Source organism: Brachyistius frenatus, unplaced genomic scaffold, assembly GCF_029030835.1.
Source record: "Brachyistius frenatus isolate BFR_SWC_R1_liver_20210118 unplaced genomic scaffold, ASM2903083v1 Contig_572, whole genome shotgun sequence".
Classification (NCBI taxonomy): domain Eukaryota; kingdom Metazoa; phylum Chordata; class Actinopteri; family Embiotocidae; genus Brachyistius; species Brachyistius frenatus.
The window spans coordinates 19,122-38,205 of NW_027211171.1; the positions used below are offsets into that span (position 1 = coordinate 19,122).

General features: G+C 43.9%; 1 protein-coding gene across 1 annotated transcript in view; it reads right to left on the reverse strand.

The window, feature by feature from the left end:
• The window catches only part of LOC138614785 (phospholipid phosphatase-related protein type 5-like), a 54,012-nt gene that overhangs the window by 16,473 nt on the left and 18,455 nt on the right, over positions 1 to 19,084 (reverse strand). The window contains exon 3 of the mRNA XM_069688362.1: positions 12,984 to 13,172. Within this exon, the coding sequence (XP_069544463.1) occupies positions 12,984 to 13,172 (189 nt within the window). The remainder of the gene's footprint in view (positions 1 to 12,983; positions 13,173 to 19,084) is intronic.

The window sequence follows — 19,084 nt, forward strand, 5'->3', positions numbered from 1 at the left end:
TTCTCAACTAAACGTGACATTTCCAGCCTGTGGTGTGCGAGGCCCGAACCTCACGCTGCCGCCACGCTGCCAAACAGAACGAAGCCTCAAAAACCTCATTTAAAGCAAAAACATAAACACAGCTCTCTATGCTAAACAGGATGTTTTCTGCACACAGGCCAGTGAGGCCATCAGGCTCGCTCTCATCTCAGCACCAACACCGGTCCACAAACTTCACAGACAGGTGAAAAATAAAACTTCCCTGCGTCTTTAAGAGGTCAGATTAATGACAAACCCAGGTAAAACATGCACCTCAGGTTAGATGGCGCCGCGGTCGTGGCAGCCTGTTGCAGCAGCTCCCCCTCGGGATGCTGCTGTAGCGAAAGAATTTCCCCTCGGGGATTAATAGAGTACAAATAAAATAAATAAAATAAAAATAATGATGAGAGCGTACCTTCTCTAATAAAGTAACCTTACTACCAAAACTGGGCAGGAGGTAACCGTCGTATTCTGTATGTCGTACAGTTCTATGAATGTTTTTCCTCAGATGCCACAGAACATCACGTGTTGGAAGTCTGACGCTGGGAGACGAATTCAAGGTGACACAACCCCGCAAAGGTCAAAGAAAACCCACCCGGTTGTACCCCTGACCTAAATGTGCCTCTTTCAGTTTTGAACAGTGACGTTTTGAACGTTCGGTCCCTCGGAAACACCAATGTCACTTAAAACACGTCTTCAGGCTCGTCTTCATTGCCAAAGGCTCCCTGAAGGATTTTAAGGGTCTCCGTTGCAGATTTCCAGAGTTTGACACTAAATCTGAAGTGTCCTTTCTACTCATGTCCAACGTGAACAACTTGGGTTCTGATTTTAATAACGCGATAGGATCATAGCTTCTCCTGCTACGCGACAGGAGCAGTTTGGGAACTTTGACTTTGTTCAGACTGAAGGCAAATCAGACAAGTGAACAGATCAGATTTGGTGTGTCCAGACATCACCAACCTATCTGCGTGGGTTGCTATGGTAACGACGTACGCACTGCTACAGCGATAACGTGGCTTTCTAACACAGAAGTGTCACCAGACGGCGTATCTTATCTACTGTCTGGATTGTTATCGTCGTCTTTTACAGTACGAACATCGACACTTCCTGTTAGCGCTGAGACGCATCTGCAGAAACCTGATTGGAATCCCATTTCTAACTGCATCCACATGTGGTTTGGATCCAGACTGCCAACATCACATCTTGTGTTTTTTTGCTGTTCAGACTTTCTAAAATCTTTTAAAATCAATCTGGATACAAGACATAACAAACATTGGATTTGCGCTGCAGTCCGAACGCAGTCTTACTGCTCCGCCCTCCGACATGCTGATCTGTGCACAACCGCACTATGAAACTATGAACCTGATTCAGAACCAGAACATTGGACTGACCAATGAAAACTGGGTGTCTGAGTGTGCTCAGCTTGCTCGTGCAGTAAAACAGTGCTTTTGGGTCCTGATGGGTTCTGATGGGTCCTGAAGGGTCCTGATGTGTCTTGATGGGTCATGATGGATTATGATGGGTCCTGAAGGGTCATGATGGGTCCTGAAGGGTCATGATGGGTCCTGAAGGGTCCTGAAGGGTCCTGAGGCCCCGAAGCCGAAACCCTCCGAGCTGCCGCGCGCTCCGGCAACGCAACAGTGATTTATTCAGGTGGACTGGTGAAAAGGCCAAACGAGGAAGGAGAGGACTGAAACAGCAGAAAACTCAGAGCTATGCAACCTTCCCTTTGCAAATATCTCATCTGCATGTAAATAGTTTAACATTCAGGCTTTATGGATGCCGTGATGCAGATCGAGAAAACAACATAAACACAACACTGCTGAATACCAGAGGCTTCTTATTAACTTCGTAAAAACAAGCGGCTCAACCAAAATGCAAAGAAGATCCTGCTTCACTTATCAGGCGATACAGCGGATGATTCCACCAAACAAAATGACAAAAAATTTAAAAAAAATGTCATACAACTGTTTAGTATTTATTCGTCATTTGAGTTCTCAGTTTGAAAGGTTGCTTGTATTTTACTTTAGTTTTATTCATGGCATTTTGTGGAAGATTATCAAAGTGCATAGAATTAATTTGTGTTTGAAGCAGACGAATTGTAAGTAAATTACACTTAAGGAATTAGTGCTGTGGACATTTATTTGTTATACAATTTATTAAGAAAGCAGATAAACATGGAGCATATTGTTGAGTTTTGAGTGTTAAGGAACAAGATACAAAATTAACTTTATTAAAGATGACAAGTAACAAGTACCTGATTATCTACAGCTAAGTCCTGACCAAAAGTTTACTGAACACAAACAAAGAGAAATTAGAAATGATGTTTAAGGGTTTCGGGAGCATTTGTTAGATTTCTTTTCTAAATTTAGCTTATTTTTCAATGACAACTGATCCAGGTTCCACTGCAGCGTTGGGGTTCATGAAAAAAGGCTCACACAGCACATCGCCGATGCAACGTCGAATAACCTGTTAGACATGAATGGACAGGAGTTGTGTACGAGCCCGGTCACCCTGAGGTATGGTAAGACAAGATATGCTGTCTTGAAAAAAAGTTTACACACAACCTCGTTTCCCAAAAAAGTTGGGATGCCATTTAAAATGGAAATAAAAACAAAATGCAATGATGTCCAACTCATATAAACCTATATTTAATTGAAAGTAAAACAAAGACAACATTTTTCATGCCAGGTACATTGGACAGAAAAGTTGTGTAACACTGAAAGAAACACCTGATAGAACATTACTCAAATAAATATGATCATTAGTAACAGGTGAGTGTACGGAAGCACGTTGCATTCACATACAAAACAAATAGGCAGCTTATCTCGTAATTATGATATCTTTTTTTGTAAATACAAGATCCAGATATGTAGTGTAGTGAAGTGGTGAAAACCCGTTGGGACCACTGGGTGGTGTGTGTTCAGTCCACACATTTCTCAATACACACATACACACCACTCTGACATTCCTATCAAAACACCTTCACCATTGTAGTTGCATGAATTTATTCCACAGAGCTTCGTTATGCAGCACCAACAGCTCGACTGGAAACAAGAGAAAGAACCTGTATGCTGCAAATCCAAAAACAGCTTTATGTGGTTAAAAATAGTAAAAAAAAAAAAAAAAAACATCATTTTGAAGCCACGACTCCACTCTATGTGTTGCTGTCAGCAAATTTTTAAATGAGCAAAAATCATTCATAAAACACTATAATTTATGTTTCAACATCTGATATGTTTTGGTCTATTTTTAATTAAATACGAGTTTACATGGTTTAGAAATCATCACATTCTGTTTTTATTTCCATTTTAAAACAGCGTCCCAACGTTTTTAAAAACAGGGTTGTTGGTTTAGACTTAGTTGTTGTCAGACTAATCAAAGCGCAAAGTGACGACTGGTCAAACACACTGAATAGTCTTAGGTTTCTCTTAAGGAACTGGCTCCTGGTAAACTAGTTTAATTAATGATCAATGTGTATCAGTTCAGTCAGTGGATTCATGGGTGAATTCAAACTTGTTTCAGCACATTTGGTCTGAATTAAACACACTGTTGCTCTTTACTGTGGATTTTGTGTTGTTTTCTCGTATGCTTATTACATAAAAACCAGAGTGATCAACTTGTAAGGTACAATGAAATAATAAGATACGATTTTGACCATTATTAGGCTGTGATTAGTGTACAGCAACCAATCATCAACCATCAGTGACGTCATCGTTGGTTTGTGAACGTTATGAATCCTCCAGTTCAGATTCTGTCCGTCACCATCTTTGCTAGTTCGGAGCAGTTTGGAGCAGGAAGTGACCATATTTGGACGAGCTGGGGGAGGAGCCAGCGGTGGATCTGACCGATCTGATCGGAAACCTGACGATACTACGTCCCGCCCACCGATAGCTGTAACCTGACTGCACCGGAGGCCTGTCAATCAAACAGACACGCCCCCAAAAACAGGTCTTCTTGAATCTTCTTTTCTAATGAATGAGGGATTATTTTCAGATGGACCTCCAGAAAACTAAGAAGAAGGAGTGACTTTAGCTAACAACACCGAGATAACTGATGGACACATTTGATTCACTTTGGATTTGATGAGAGAAGTTGAATGGGAGTCTATGGAGCCGGAGGCTTTTTGGAGCCGACCTCTAGTGGCACTCGCTGGTATTGCAGCTTTAAGGGCACTTCTGCATCGGCCTCATTTTTCAGACTCAGAAGTTAAGTCCACTTTTGTATACTGTTTGTAATAACGACAGTGAAAAACAGGTATTGGATGGACAAAATAGACATCTTATACTATCTATTTTACCATCCAACTAGATATTAATAGAGAAAACAAGAACAACCCCAGGATTCTTTTCAGCACTGTGGCAGGCTGACAAAGAGTATTTAATTCCTTTATGTCTCAGCAGAAATCACTTCATGAACTTCTTTACTAATAAGATAATTACTGATATCCTTCTTACTTGTGTTATCAAGCAAACGGCCTCAGAAACCGTGGGACCGGATTTATATTTAGACTACGTCTCTCCTGTTGATCTCTCTGAACTATCTGCAATAATTAGTTCATCTAAACATCAACCTGTCTCTTAGATCCCATCCCAACAAGACTTAAGGATATTTTTCCTTTAATTAGCACTTCCACATTAGATCAGATGAATTCATCTCTTTCAACAGGTTCTGTACTTAAAAAGTCTACCTTTGATCCAGCCGTTTGCAGAAACTACAAACACATTTCCAACCTGCCCTATATTTCTAAAATCCTTGAATAAGCTGTTGCACATCAATTATGCAACAATTTACAGAGGAATGCTCTGTTTGAAGATTTTCAGTCAGGATTAAAAGGACATCACAGCACAAAAAACAGCAGTGGTGAAAGTTACAAACGATTTCTAACTGATTTAAGCAATGGACTTAATCCATCCTGACACTGATAAAGAAATCAGATGCTATTACAAAAACAAAATAACAACAAAATAATAAAATGTTGATGACAACAGTGCAGTGCTGTGTATAAACTGAACCTCTACAGATCGTATATTAAAGGAGAGGCCACAGCGAAGGTGTCCAGTGAACTCTCAGTCAACAGGGATGGTCTTTAGTGATTAAATATATATTTGATTGATCAGAAATAATTATGATGAGGTTCTACACTGAAACTGTATTTCTATCCAACTTAAATTATATGACTACTAATCTCTGTTGATTTGATGTCACTTTTGATCAGTAATCGGAGCGCTTTAAGCCATCAGTCACCTGTTTTGTACTGTTGGATGTTACCGTCACATATTTTCTCATTTGGAAGGAACTCCTGCTTTCCTTAATTATGTCATTGCAATTTTCAGACTATTGGGTTTTGTTTTTTGGACTGTGGGTTCAACAAATTAAGAAAACAACTAAAAACACTGACTGTATGAACAGGCAGAACAAAGATGAAAATTTGTTTCAATCTAAAAAACATGCGGCATCTCTCATTCTATCACTTTGTGGACGGCCATCATGTTTTCACGTCGTCCCTCTATTTGTTCTCGTGAATAAAATATCTCAGGAAGGCCTCAAGAGAATTTCTTCAATTCGCAGAGTGTAACAACGACGCAACTTAACCTTCGATTACCTCTGCAACGCTTCGCATCAGATCGTCTCTGAGGTGGAAACCCGCTGCGCTATCCAACCCAACAGAACAGGTGGGAATCGGATCAGATCGTCAGGGTTGAACAAGATTAATTGAAGGCGTTAAAAACTGATCTAAAAGCCAAACTGGATCATGTAAATCGGTGTCAGTGGGAGCTTTAAACTCTGTTCAACACAGGAAAGACCAAGCCGGGAGGTGCACTCCTTCAGGAGATGTGCTGAGACAGCAGATTATTTTATTCAAGGTCTCGGTGCTGCAAAGATCTGTGTTGTGAGTGTGTCCTCATCCTGAAATGAAATATATATGAATATATATGTAATCAGTCCAAAGCAGAAACAAAGAGCCAATCAGTGAGGAATTCAGGACAGGACGCTAAAAGATTTAAGACATAAACATCAGTCTGCTCTGTTGCCACCGTGGAGTCCTGCAGGAAAGAGCGACATGAGACAGAAGAAAGAAACAGAAGCTGTGATGTTGGATCTGAAAGGTTCAGAGAAACTGTAGAAAAACGCACAAACAGTTTCATTTCATGTCACATTGCTTCGCTGGAAACATCAGACATGGTGTCATTCAAACGGTATTGTTGCATGTGCTGCAGGAACGATGTTTGGGATGGTGAAAAAGGAAAGCTACAATAATCCTACCTCAACTAAATGCTGTTAATCTGCCAGTTGTAAAACAGAGAAGAATAGAGAGCCTGAATCCACTCTGAAAAACTGCCTTACAGCTATTATACAAAGATGAAACAGACAAATTAGATCTTAGGATTTAAAAAAGGAAAATAAATTTCCCAAAGCAGTTCCTTTAAACTACTAGTGTAATATGTCAGTATGAAAAACAAGCATCTAAAGGGCCGACGGGAACAATGTTACAAAAAATGTAGCTAATGAAATGTACGATGATAGATTTGTGCCCTACAGTGTAGTTGTGAAACAAATTAAAGTCTGTATGATTGTACGTATTCTGACTGCGAGAGCTTCATTAGTGGAGGACTGGTTTCATCTGGTGACTTCAGAGTAAAACCAAATTGAATGAGGTTATGGTTCATTTTTGGAGTTTTGGCTGTTGATGTCCAGAGTCTTTAAAAGGCTAAAACAGTGCATGTGTTAATGGGGTGAACCTGTGTTGATTAAAAAACCCTGATTGGACTCTGTTCTGGCTGTTTTTCAGGACGGTGATCCAACAGGTCAAATCCATCCAGGACTCAGGGCCAAAAGGACTCAGGCCCAATCCCATGTCCCATCCTGTGGCGCTACCCCTCATTTAGGAGCGCCCTCTACTGGCCATTCAGAATGGAACTAGAAGGGGTGGGGCTTAGAATCCTAAAGCAAGGACAAGGGACACCACTCATTGCCTCACCAGTACAACCATTATTAATACTATTGTAAGTCTCAGAAATGTGATTATTAAATGTATGGAAATAATAATTCAATGTGGCTAAATCACAGACAATCCGATCTGATCTCTAAATGGACCCTTTGTCCTCCTTTGTCACCCACTGACTACTTGTACCAGATTGCTGAAGTACATCTGTGTCATACAGCCATGTAATATGTGCTCTACAGTCCAGTTCAATTATGGAGAAGTTAAAGCAGTTCAAAAAACAGACTGTGGACATTGAGGACGGCTGCGGGAGACTCGTTCCATCGCTCCGGCGGCTGAAGCCTTTGCACACGCTGGATGTCGTGTTAGTGTCGGAGCTGAGAGGTCCGTTGGAGGTTCTGACCCGCTGTAGCAGAGCTGATGCCTTCATAAGATAACCACCATCGTCAGACACATCTCAACCCAGTCAGCCCTTCCACGCTGAGAGCTGCTACTGAACTTTCACATTATTCTGTTTTATTTGGATTTGACATGACTGTTGATTTTGGTACTGTAACTGTCCTCCATGCATATGCAGGCTCAGGGACTGTGTTGTTACATGTTTTTGTATTTTCATTACACTTAATCCCAGAGAAACTCTCATTTATCCTCACACACAGATGTTTGGTAAAATGACAATAAACTAGATTTGAGTTTTCGTCCCACCTCTTGTTAAATTGTTTGGTGTCTCTCTGTAACGTTGTGAGGTCTTGATCTTACTATGGAAATAGTCATCTTCAACACTTATAAAGCGTTTCATTACTTCAGCAGTCTCATCGTGCTTCAGACTTCTCCTCCCATTCACACACATTAACACATCGATGACAGCAAGCAGCAACCAGCAATGATGAGATCGGAAACCTGACGATACTACGTCCCGCCCACCGATAACTGTAACCTGACTGCACCACATGCCTGTCAATCAAACAGACACGCCCCCCAAAAACAGGTCTTCTTGAATCTTCTTTTCTAATGAATGAGGGATTATTTTCAGATGGACCTCCAGAAAACTAAGAAGAAGGAGTGACTTTAGCTAACAACACCGAGATAACTGATGGACACATTTTATTCACTTCGGATTTGATGAGAGAAGTTGAATGGGAGTCTATGGAGCCGGAGGCTTTTTGGAGCCGACCTCTAGTGGCACTCGCTGGTATTGCAGCTGAAGACACTTCTGGATCAGAACCATTTTACAGACCTGAAGCTACGAACTCTTTTATATCCAGTCTCTGGATGCACCAAACTGTGATGCCAAAACTGAAGTTCACATCATAACACGTAATAAACAAAGCTTCAAATCTGCAGAAAAAGTTACCTTTTACTTCCCTTAAGAAAGATTTGTGGTTTCATCAGAGAATCCTGCCTGGTAATATTTCTTTAAACTTCAAACTTTAAACTTTCCACTTTGTAATACAGCATAACGAGTACTCTGCTCAGGGCAAACGGACCCGTCTGAATGGGTAGAAGGGAGGGAACCTGTAATCCATCCGAGTAGGAGCTGAGCTGGAGCCTTTCAGCATAGAGACACTTGTACATACATCTATAGACAACTTCCAAACATTATTGATAAAACTCAAACTAAAAAAAAATTAAAAATGTCCTCTCACAATAAACCTTGTTATTTTCTCCTGCGCTGCTGGAATTCTCTGAGAAATAAAAAAAATAGACACGCTGTCTGTTTTGCAGAATTTGAATCTATAATTTTTCGTCTATCTGCACACTGAAACCAGCCTGTCTGAACATTAACGACTGCATCAAAAAAATAGTATGCAGGTAGGTGTGTGTGTGTGTGTGTGTGTGTGTGTGTGTGTGTGTGTGTGTGTGTGTGTGTGTGTGTGTGTGTGTGTGTGTGTGTGTGTGTGTGTGTGTGTGTGTGTGTGTGTGTGTGTCTCAGACAGACAGTCCTGCATGCAGTGGGGTTGGCGAGGTAAACGACTGCAGCATCACTGCACCATCTGAGCTGCATTTCACAGCTCCACTGCATCAGCTTGTTATCGGCACAGAGATGTTATAACGTTATAACGAGGTCCGCTGTCGGTCCGGTTCTGGTCGTTTGTGATTAGAATGAAAGCATCGGTGTAAAAAACAAATAATCCATGGATGAGAACAGAGGAACGAAACTCATCAGACTGATCACATGAAAACAGTCAGAGGTCATTTCAGCTCTTTTGAAGAGAACAAATCAATATAGACAGGATTCATATTTGATCTCTCTGACTGAGCTATGAAATTATGTCGGTGTTCATCAGTCCCTCCAGGAAATCTTGCAATCGCAATAATTAACACAGCTTCAAGCATCTCCGCAATACTTGCAGGAGGTTGCAATTATTTTAAATTCTCGTGATTTTTCCGCAAAAAATGTCATCATCAGAATCTGTGCTGAAAGTATTAATAACATGAAGTAAATCTTTTTAAACAAAACTCACTTTATTAATAAAAACAAATCCTCATTTACATTCTGAATGTCTCGGTTTTCATCCCCAAATAAAACTGTTCACCGGAGAAACAGGAACAAGAGGAGAAACAGGAAGTGACGGGGTTTGTGGGAAATGTGTTCTTCACATTAAAATGATGATTAAATGTTTGTGATCAGAGGAAGTGATTCCATATTACTGGATGTTAAATGAGTTTTGTCCACACGTCCAGTTGTCAGAGACGTCTCTTTGTTTGTTTCATCCAGCAGGTCTATGTGTTGAATGAACATGAATTAAACAGCATCTAAAGCTCTTATTTTGAAAGGCTGATGTAGTCCTTGTTTCTATATTCCAGTCACAGACGCTCTGTTCTGGAAACATACGCAGCTTTTAGGACCTTTTAGGACCTTTTAGGAGCTTTTAGGAGATTACAGGAGGTTTTAGGAGGTTTTAGGAACTCTTAGCCTCATGGTTCTCTACGGAAAAATTTTTGAGATAAAATATTTCTGTGATGTGCTTCATGATTATTATCACAGGAATTGATTACATATCATTGTTTATCTGGTAGTACTTTTTTTTCCTGTTCTAATTCCCACAATTTTCCTGCATGAAACAGATTCGGCAAACGTCACCTGTAATGTACAAGAACGCTGCATCCTAAAGCCAATTAATAATTTAACATCAACATAAGATTAAATGACTGTAAACTATTAAAGATGACGCTCATACTGATGAGCCTTTTTTAGCTCATTGTTTTGGTTTTCATGCCCACAAACTCAGCTCTTAGTAACTGTGACTGTTCTCAGTGCCAACGCTGTGATGAAACCTGCCAAGCAGCAAACAGCAGACACACACCGTTCAACGAGCTGCTGGACACCGTGGAGACACAACACATCAACAACAACAACTACACAAGCTGCTGGACACCGTGGAGACACAACACATACACAGCTTCTGGACACAGTGGAGACAACACATCAACAACAACAACAACTACACAAGCTGCTGGACACAGTGGAGACACAACACATCAACAACAACAAATACACAAGCTGCTGGACACCGTGGAGACACAACACATCAACAACAACAACTACACAAGCTGCTGGACACCGTGGAGACACAACACATCAACAACAACAACTACACAAGCTGCTGGACACAGTGGAGACACAACACATCAACAACAACAAATACACAAGCTGCTGGACACAGTGGAGACACAACACATCAACAACAACAACAACTACACAGCTGCTGGACAACACATCAACAACAACAACAACTACACAAGCTGCTGGACACCGTGGAGACACAACACATCAACAACAACAAATACACAAGCTGCTGGACACCGTGGAGACACAACACATCAACAACAACAACTACACAGCTTCTGGACACAGTGGAGACACAACACATCAACAACAACTACACAGCTTCTGGACACAGTGGAGACAACACATCAACAACAACAACAACTACACAAGCTGCTGGACACAGTGGAGACACAACACATCAACAACAACAAATACACAAGCTGCTGGACACCGTGGAGACACAACACATCAACAACAACAACTACACAAGCTGCTGGACACCATGGAGACACAACACATCAACAACAACAACTACACAAGCTGCTGGACACAGTGGAGACACAACACATCAACAACAACAAATACACAAGCTGCTGGACACAGTGGAGACACAACACATCAACAACAACAACAACTACACAGCTTCTGGACACAGTGGAGACAACACATCAACAACAACAACAACTACACAAGCTGCTGGACACAGTGGAGACACAACACATCAACAACAACAACTACACAAGCTGCTGGACACCGTGGAGACACAACACATCAACAACAACAACTACACAAGCTGCTGGACACCGTGGAGACACAACACATCAACAACAACAACTACACAAGCTGCTGGACACAGTGGAGACACAACACATCAACAACAACAAATACACAAGCTGCTGGACACAGTGGAGACACAACACATCAACAACAACAACTACACAAGCTGCTGGACACAGTGGAGACAACACATCAACAACAACAACTACACAAGCTGCTGGACACAGTGGAGACAACACATCAACAACAACAACTACACAAGCTGCTGGACACCGTGGAGACAACACATCAACAACAACAACTACACAAGCTGCTGGACACAGTGGAGACACAACACATCAACAACAACAACTACACAAGTTGCTGAACACAGTGGAGACATCAACAACAACAACTACACAAGCTGTTGGACACAGTGGAGACAACACATCAACAACAACAACTACACAAGTTGCTGAACACAGTGGAGACAACACATCAACAACAACAACTACACAAGCTGCTGGACACCGTGGAGACAACACATCAACAAGAACAACTACACAAGCTGCTGGACACAGTGGAGACACAACACATCAACAACAACAACTACACAAGCTGCTGGACACAGTGGAGACATCAACAACAACAACTACACAAGCTGTTGGACACAGTGGAAACAACACATCAACAACAACAACAACTACACAAGCTGCTGGACACAGTGGAGACACAACACATCAACAACTATACAAGCTGTTGGACACCGTGAAGACAACACATCAACAACAACAATGACACAAGCTGCTCCAATGACAGCATGCATTGACAGCTTGTGTGACGCCTCCAAGTGGCCAAAAAAATCAAACTTAAAGAAAATGAAACCTATAGAAAATGATGAATGATTAAAAAAACATCACGGTTCAAATCAATCAGGATTATTATTCCCTTTGAGACAACAGATTTTAATCTTCCAAATTAATGATTACTTATCTTTATTCTTGAAAACATGATGTCAGCACAGATAAAAAAGGAGAGTTCAACATCTAATCTGGCTTAATTAGCATCACAGACTTAGTTAAGTCTCTATATGCAACTTTAAATTGATCTCTTTATTTCTAGCAGAGAATATCAGGTCAAAGTCTCTCCAAAAATAATATTAATGAAAGAAATCATATCAGGAAAATCATACTGGGGTTAATATTGGAATAACTGCTAACAATTCATCACAATAAACATATGAAGCAGGTTTCACGTTGGCTCTTGTGATCTGGATTATGGAAGCAGTCTGTCTCTGACATTTTGAATGTGATCTTGTCAGTGTTTGCATTATGACTGGGACCAAACCAGCGCAGTATGATAGGGCCACAGCTCCCATCATACTGCTGAGAAGAAGAAATCTGCTGCAACAGTTCCCTCCATAATCACAGCTAATATTAGATCAGTTGGAGCCAAATCAAATCAGGATGCATCAGATGGAGATATGGTTGGTTTGAGTATTTAAAATGGAAAAGTAGCAGAAGCTGGGTCTTCTTTGACTGAATAATTAATTCACAATCCAAACAGCAGAGAATTTAAAAACCAACAGATTCATCCATGTCCAGATTGATCAAGTAGAAACCAACAGCAGCAGTTTCATCCTTCCAGTGGGATTGTCTGCTGTCAGGTGTGTCGGAGCAGGTTGAACTTTAATGATGAGGAGGGACTCACCAGCAGCGTGGGCAGCCCGGCCACGGCGGCGTACAGCAGCACGGGCGGGACGGCGCTGCTGTCCTCCGGTCCCAGGTACGGCTTGGTGTAGGCGGTGTCGTAGCAGAAGAAGCCCTGCACGTGCACGGTGAACGTATCGGTGTACTCGAAGTAGTAGGCCAGCATGACGGTCCCGGCCATGATCACCAGCTGGAAGTACAGCATGATGCAGACGGAGAGCGGGAGACATTTAATTAGAACAAATCCTTGCGCGTGTCTCCTGCCCAGCCTCCTCCTTCCCCGCAGCCGCGTGCGCTCATGACGGCTCGGCTGCACGCGACGAGCCGCTGTCTGATCGCTCGCCCCGGTTTCTGCTGCTGCTCACTGCTGCATCGGTGTGTGTGTGTGTGTGGGGGGGGAGTGGGAGAGCGAGAAGGGAAAGAGAGGGAGAGACCGCGGGTGTGCGTGGGTGTGTAAACGTGAAAGAGATAAGAAGGCTTGGCTTAGCTTCACGTGATCCACGTTTTGGTGTGTGTGTGTGTGTGTGTGTGTGAACTGGATCAAGACATGTGCATTGCCATATTTAACAAGCTGCAGAGCAGAATGAAGAAAGAGATGGAGCAGAAATAGAGGGGCAGACAGGAGAGGTGGATTTAATGTCATCATCACTTCTGCTAAATTCAGTTCATATTTCATCACAGAAGTGAGTCCACAAACACAACAGTGATGTTGCATCCTCTGACAGGGACGCCTGGCAGCTAACGTGTTGCAGATCATTGCTTGCAGGCAGTGATGACAGAAAAAAACATTTCCGAGATGTTATTTTTCAGTCGTTTGATGCCCTTTGTAGTTTTCAGTGCTGCTGGCGAAGTTCAGTATTCCTGCATATTACATAAATGTGCACATTGAATTGACAGGAGAGCACAGAACATCATGTCATCCTGGTATCTCTGAGCTGTGTAACACATGTTCACACTGATGTGTGTCTGAAAACAACCATCAGGTGTATATATGAACACCGAAACAGTTTCTGCTCGTCATCGTTCGTTGTTCCTGCAGATGTCTGACAGATTGTGTTGAAGACGCCTCAGTGTGAAGAGGAGGAAAGTTGTCGCTCAGACTGAAGATACCTGCTAATGGGAGACATATGATGTGTTCCAGGTGTTTCTAATGAATGAGGGATTATTTTCAGATGGACCTCCAGAAAACTAAGAAGAAGGAGTGACTTTAGCTAACAACACCGAGATAACTGATGGACACATTTTATTCACTTTGGATTTGATGAGAGAAGTTGAATGGGAGTCTATGGAGCCGGAGGCTTTTTGGAGCCGACCTCTAGTGGCACTCGCTGGTATTGCAGCTGAAGACACTTCTGGATCAGAACCATTTTACAGACCTGAAGCTACAAACTCTTTTAGAAACAGTCTGTGGTTCGAACTCTCACTATATACTGCAAGTACCAGGATGATGCACTCAAAGCGCCCCAAAAAAGAAGTGTGAAACGTCATTTGGAACACAGCAGTCGTCTTTGCACTCTTGTTAGCAGAAAGTGCATAAAGACAACACAAAAAACACATGCAACATCATGTTTAATATGTTTATGAAATAGCTGTTTTGGTCAAGGGACATCCAACAGGTATTTCACAAAGCAATTCACAACCAGCCTCTTAAAGTAGATGAGGAAATGCATTGATTAGACCCCATCGGTGAATTCTCATATATCAAATCCCCCCGTGTTTTAAAACACACACAAAGTGTCATATTCATGCAGAATAACACCACAGGCGTCAGCTGACTCTATATTACCTTCCTCTACCAAACGCCTCACTAATTCACTGTATGCTAAGCTAACATGCTCCTACACTAAAGTAAAACACGACCTACAACAAAGCCTCAGTGACACGGTGAGAGTTTATCCCAATGTAGTTATCACATGGTCACCTCCTTTTAATGATGAAAAACTCATTCAAATTTCACATTGATACCTCTGCAGAAATAAAACCATGTTTCTCATGTTTGAAAAGGTTTGTTGAGGCAGTCTGTGATTTACACACACACCTCAACACTGAAACCTCTGGACGCTGTCTACCATTCCCTCTTAAGATGTATTACATGTGATGACTACAATACCATCGCTGCCTCCCGTGCGATACGGTCCTCTCTTCAGCGTGACGTGATGCTCACTGCCGTCCCTTCATCTATCTATAAAGCTCTGATTGGAAAACTGACCCGTTACCTCTCTGAAATGTTTGTACACACAGACAGGCCTCATCAGACCGCACCATTGTTCAGGTATACATTCATAAGTATTCTTTGTTTGTACAGTTATCAAAAGGGCAATAAATAACATGTTCAACAGGAAAGACTGATAAAAATGTAACTGAAATATCATAAGTTTAAATGATTGTGGTAGTGGTGCATGGTTTGGCTCAGCTGCAAGAGGGACTGATTGGAGGGGTGGTTCAGAGAACGGTGCTATGAAGAGGCTTCATCAGCTGCAGGGAATCACTGATTGTCTCTCTCTCCCCATAAAAGCCACTATCAGGACACCGGACGTCTCTCGCTCCCGGAGACGCTGAGCGGCAGGGTGGCTTCAGAGGCTCGGCAGGAGAGCACACTCTCTATGTGTCTCTATGCTGAGGGAACCCACAAGAGTAACAGACAAGTGTTACACTGGCGCCCAAAGGTACCTCAGCACGAAGGGAGACCCACAGCAACAGCACATCCCGGCACAGCCGGTCATTGCTTTGGGACAGTTGCTGGGTGAGATTGTGGCCATTCAGTTGGATCACGCTGAATCCAACAGGTAGTTCGTGGGTGCTCCAGGCCCAAGCGGAGAGGCAAGCTCGGGTCATCGAGCAGCTGGCGGCGCGGTCTGCTGCAGCTCTGCCATTGCCGGCCTCTTCCACGCTGGCGGCGGTGGTGCTGCATAAAATGACTGCAGCGGATGACCCACAGTCATTCCTCGTACGAGACAGTGGCGGGGGAGTGTGGTTGGCCCGCGGCGGAGCGGGCGGTCCGGCTCTTGCCTCTCCGGGGGAGGCACAAACGGCAGCTTTGGGGCTTCCACCGGCAGCCAGACACGTCTACGTCGACGTGAGAAATGCCATCTTGGACCGGTTGAGCCTCTCACCGGAGGAGCACCAACAGGTTCCGCGAGGCCAGGCTGGAGCCTGAGAACCGGACCTCCACTCATGCCCAGCAGCTGAGGGATATCGCAACCAGGTAGTTGCAACCGAGGAACTCGGTGGGGGAGCAGCCCTTGCTGGAGAAGGTGGCGATCGAATAGTTTGTGAAGGGTCTGCCAGTCAAGACGTCATGATTCACCAGAGCCTGGTTCGGCCCAGGGCATTGGTGGAGGCATTGTGGATGAAGATCAGGTGTGTGCATGGGGATGTTCAAGATTATCCCATTGTGTCAGTGGAAATTAGATACATGGGAAAAAACAAGTAAAGGTTGCGGTTAGTGCCCGCCTTACTTGGGAACAGATTGGCCCGGGTTTCAAAAATTAATGGGGCAGTGTGCGGGGGTGTGTTTATGACAGACAGGGTCATGCGGTATGTGTGCTGTGCTCAGCGGTGACACTGGACCGGATAATGACCCGATTTTATTGGCCGGGTATCCGGGGTGATGTGCGCTGTTGGTGTGCATCCTGCCCGGAGTGTCAGCTGGTAAACCAGCCGGCCATTCCGAGGGCGCCTTTACATCCTCTACCATTGATGGAGGTCCCATTTGAGTGGATCGGCATGGACCTCATCAGGCCATTTCACCGGAGTGCACACGGATATCACTTTGTGTTAGTTCTGGTGGATTACGCAACACGATATCTCGAGGCAGTTCCATTGCGCAACATTTCTGCAAAGAGTGTCGCGCAGGCTCTGATTCAGGTCATGTCCCGAGTCGGAATCCCAAAAGAGATTCTGACTGACCAGGGCACCCAGTTCATGTCACGAACAGAGAACTCAGAGAGTTAATTCACGAAGATGAACACAATTGGAATAAATGGCTTGATCCTCTGTTGTTTGCAGTGTGGGAGGTCCCCCAGGCCTCCATGGAATTTTCTCCCTTTGAACTGCTGTTTGGCAGGAAACCACAAGGGGTGCTCGACCTGCTTAAAGAAAACTGGGAGGAAGGTCTGAGCCCCGGAAAAAACGAAATTCAATACGTCCTGGACCTGCGAGCAAAACTCCACACACTGGGTCAGATGTCACGTGAGAATTTGCTCCAGGCCCAGGAACATCAACAACGGCTGTATAACAGAGGGGCCAAGCTGAGGCAATTCACACCGGGAGAAAAGGTACTTGTGTTGCTTCCTTCTTCCATCTTGAAATTCCTCGCCAAGTGGCAAGGACCCTTTGTGGTCGCACGGCGAGTAGGGGATGTCGACTATGAAGTGGTGCGTTCTGACAGGGGCGGAGCTACACAGATCTACCACCTCAACCTCTTAAAAGCACGGAGAGAGGCGGAGTCTGTTTCTCTGGTGTCCGTGGTATCTGAGAGAGGAGCTGGGGCCAGAGGTTCCAAAATCCACCAATCCTGCCTCGCTCCCTTTCGACGCCCATCTCTCCGGGACTCAGAGAACAGACGTTGCCCAGTTGCAGAAGCAGTTTTCTGATGTGTTCTCCCTCCTGCCAGGACGCACGAACCTCATAGTGCACAACATTGAGACATCTCCGGGTGTGACGGTGTGGTCGCGACCCTACAGGCTACCTGAACACAAAAGAAAAGTGGTTCAGAGGGAATTGGCTGCTATGCTGGAGATGGGAGTAATAGAAGAGTCCAACAGTTACTGGTGCATTGTTCTTGTTGTCAAGAAGGATAGATCTATTCGGTTCTGTGTGGACTATCACAGGGTGAATGATGTGTCACGATTTGATGTGTACCCAATGCCCCCCGGGAACGAACTCCTGGAACGACTGGGCACTGCGCGTTTCTTCATGACACTGGATTTAACCAAGAGCTACTGGCAGATTCCTCTCTCGCCAGAGTCCACGGAGAAAACGGCCTTCTCTACTCCGTTTGGATTATACCAATTTACCACACTTCCCTTTGGGTTGTTCGGTGCCCCGGCCACTTTCCAACACCTCATGGACCGGGTGCTGCGTCCGCATGCTGCATATGCGGCCGCCTACCTGGATGATGTCATCATCCACAGCCCCACCCGGGCGGAGCATGTGCAGCGGGTGGGTGCGGTGCTGGAGTCCCTGAGGCAGGCTAGGCTCACCGCCAACCCAGGGAAGTGTGCAGTTGGACGGAGGGAGGTACTGTATCTGGGATACCACTTGGTCGGCGGGCAGGTGCGCACTCATGTGGACAAGACTGCTGTTATCACAACCTGCTCCAAGACTAAAAAAGAGGTGAGGCATTTTTGGGGGCTGGCGGGTTATTATAGACGGTTCATCCCGAGCTATGCTGATCTGACCAGTCCCTTGACCGACCTGACCTGGAAAGGTGCCTCAGATCCGGTCCAGTGGACGGAGCAGTGCCAGTGGGCGTTTGAGAGGGTGAAACAGGCTCTCTGTGGGGAACCACTCCTCCACACACCTAACTTCTCTCTTCGTCCCAGAGATCTGATCGGTCAACTGAACATTTGAAATGTGCTCAAATCACCATGACAACACACCCTGCTCATCACTAGAAATATCACTCCACCTTCTCAATGGGAATATAGAATTAGAATTTAATTTATATAATATCGGGTCTCTTTTGGTCCTTTTTGGTCGCTCACAGCACCCGGATAGTCACGCACTTCAAATCCTAACGGAGGCCAGCTGGACCGGTTTTGTTTTAACACACGACATGGTGCTAAAATGTTAAAAACACAAGTCTATCTTTGTTCATGGATATCTTTGTTCATCAGATATCTTTGTTCCAACCAGACTGAGCTAGCTGATCAGTTTAGTGTTTCTATTTTTCTGTATTTATTCAGTTGGAGACCAGAAATCCTCTCTGTTGCTAGGTGGTTGCTAAGGGTCAGACTACTTCTTGGAGTAGTAAACATTATGTACGTTACATAAGAGTCTACTGACGTGACTGATTGTTCTCCAGTTGTTAGTCATAACCCATGTGTTGCCATGGAAACGGTAATCGCAAAAAGTGTAATATTTTGAGAGTGAATTGTC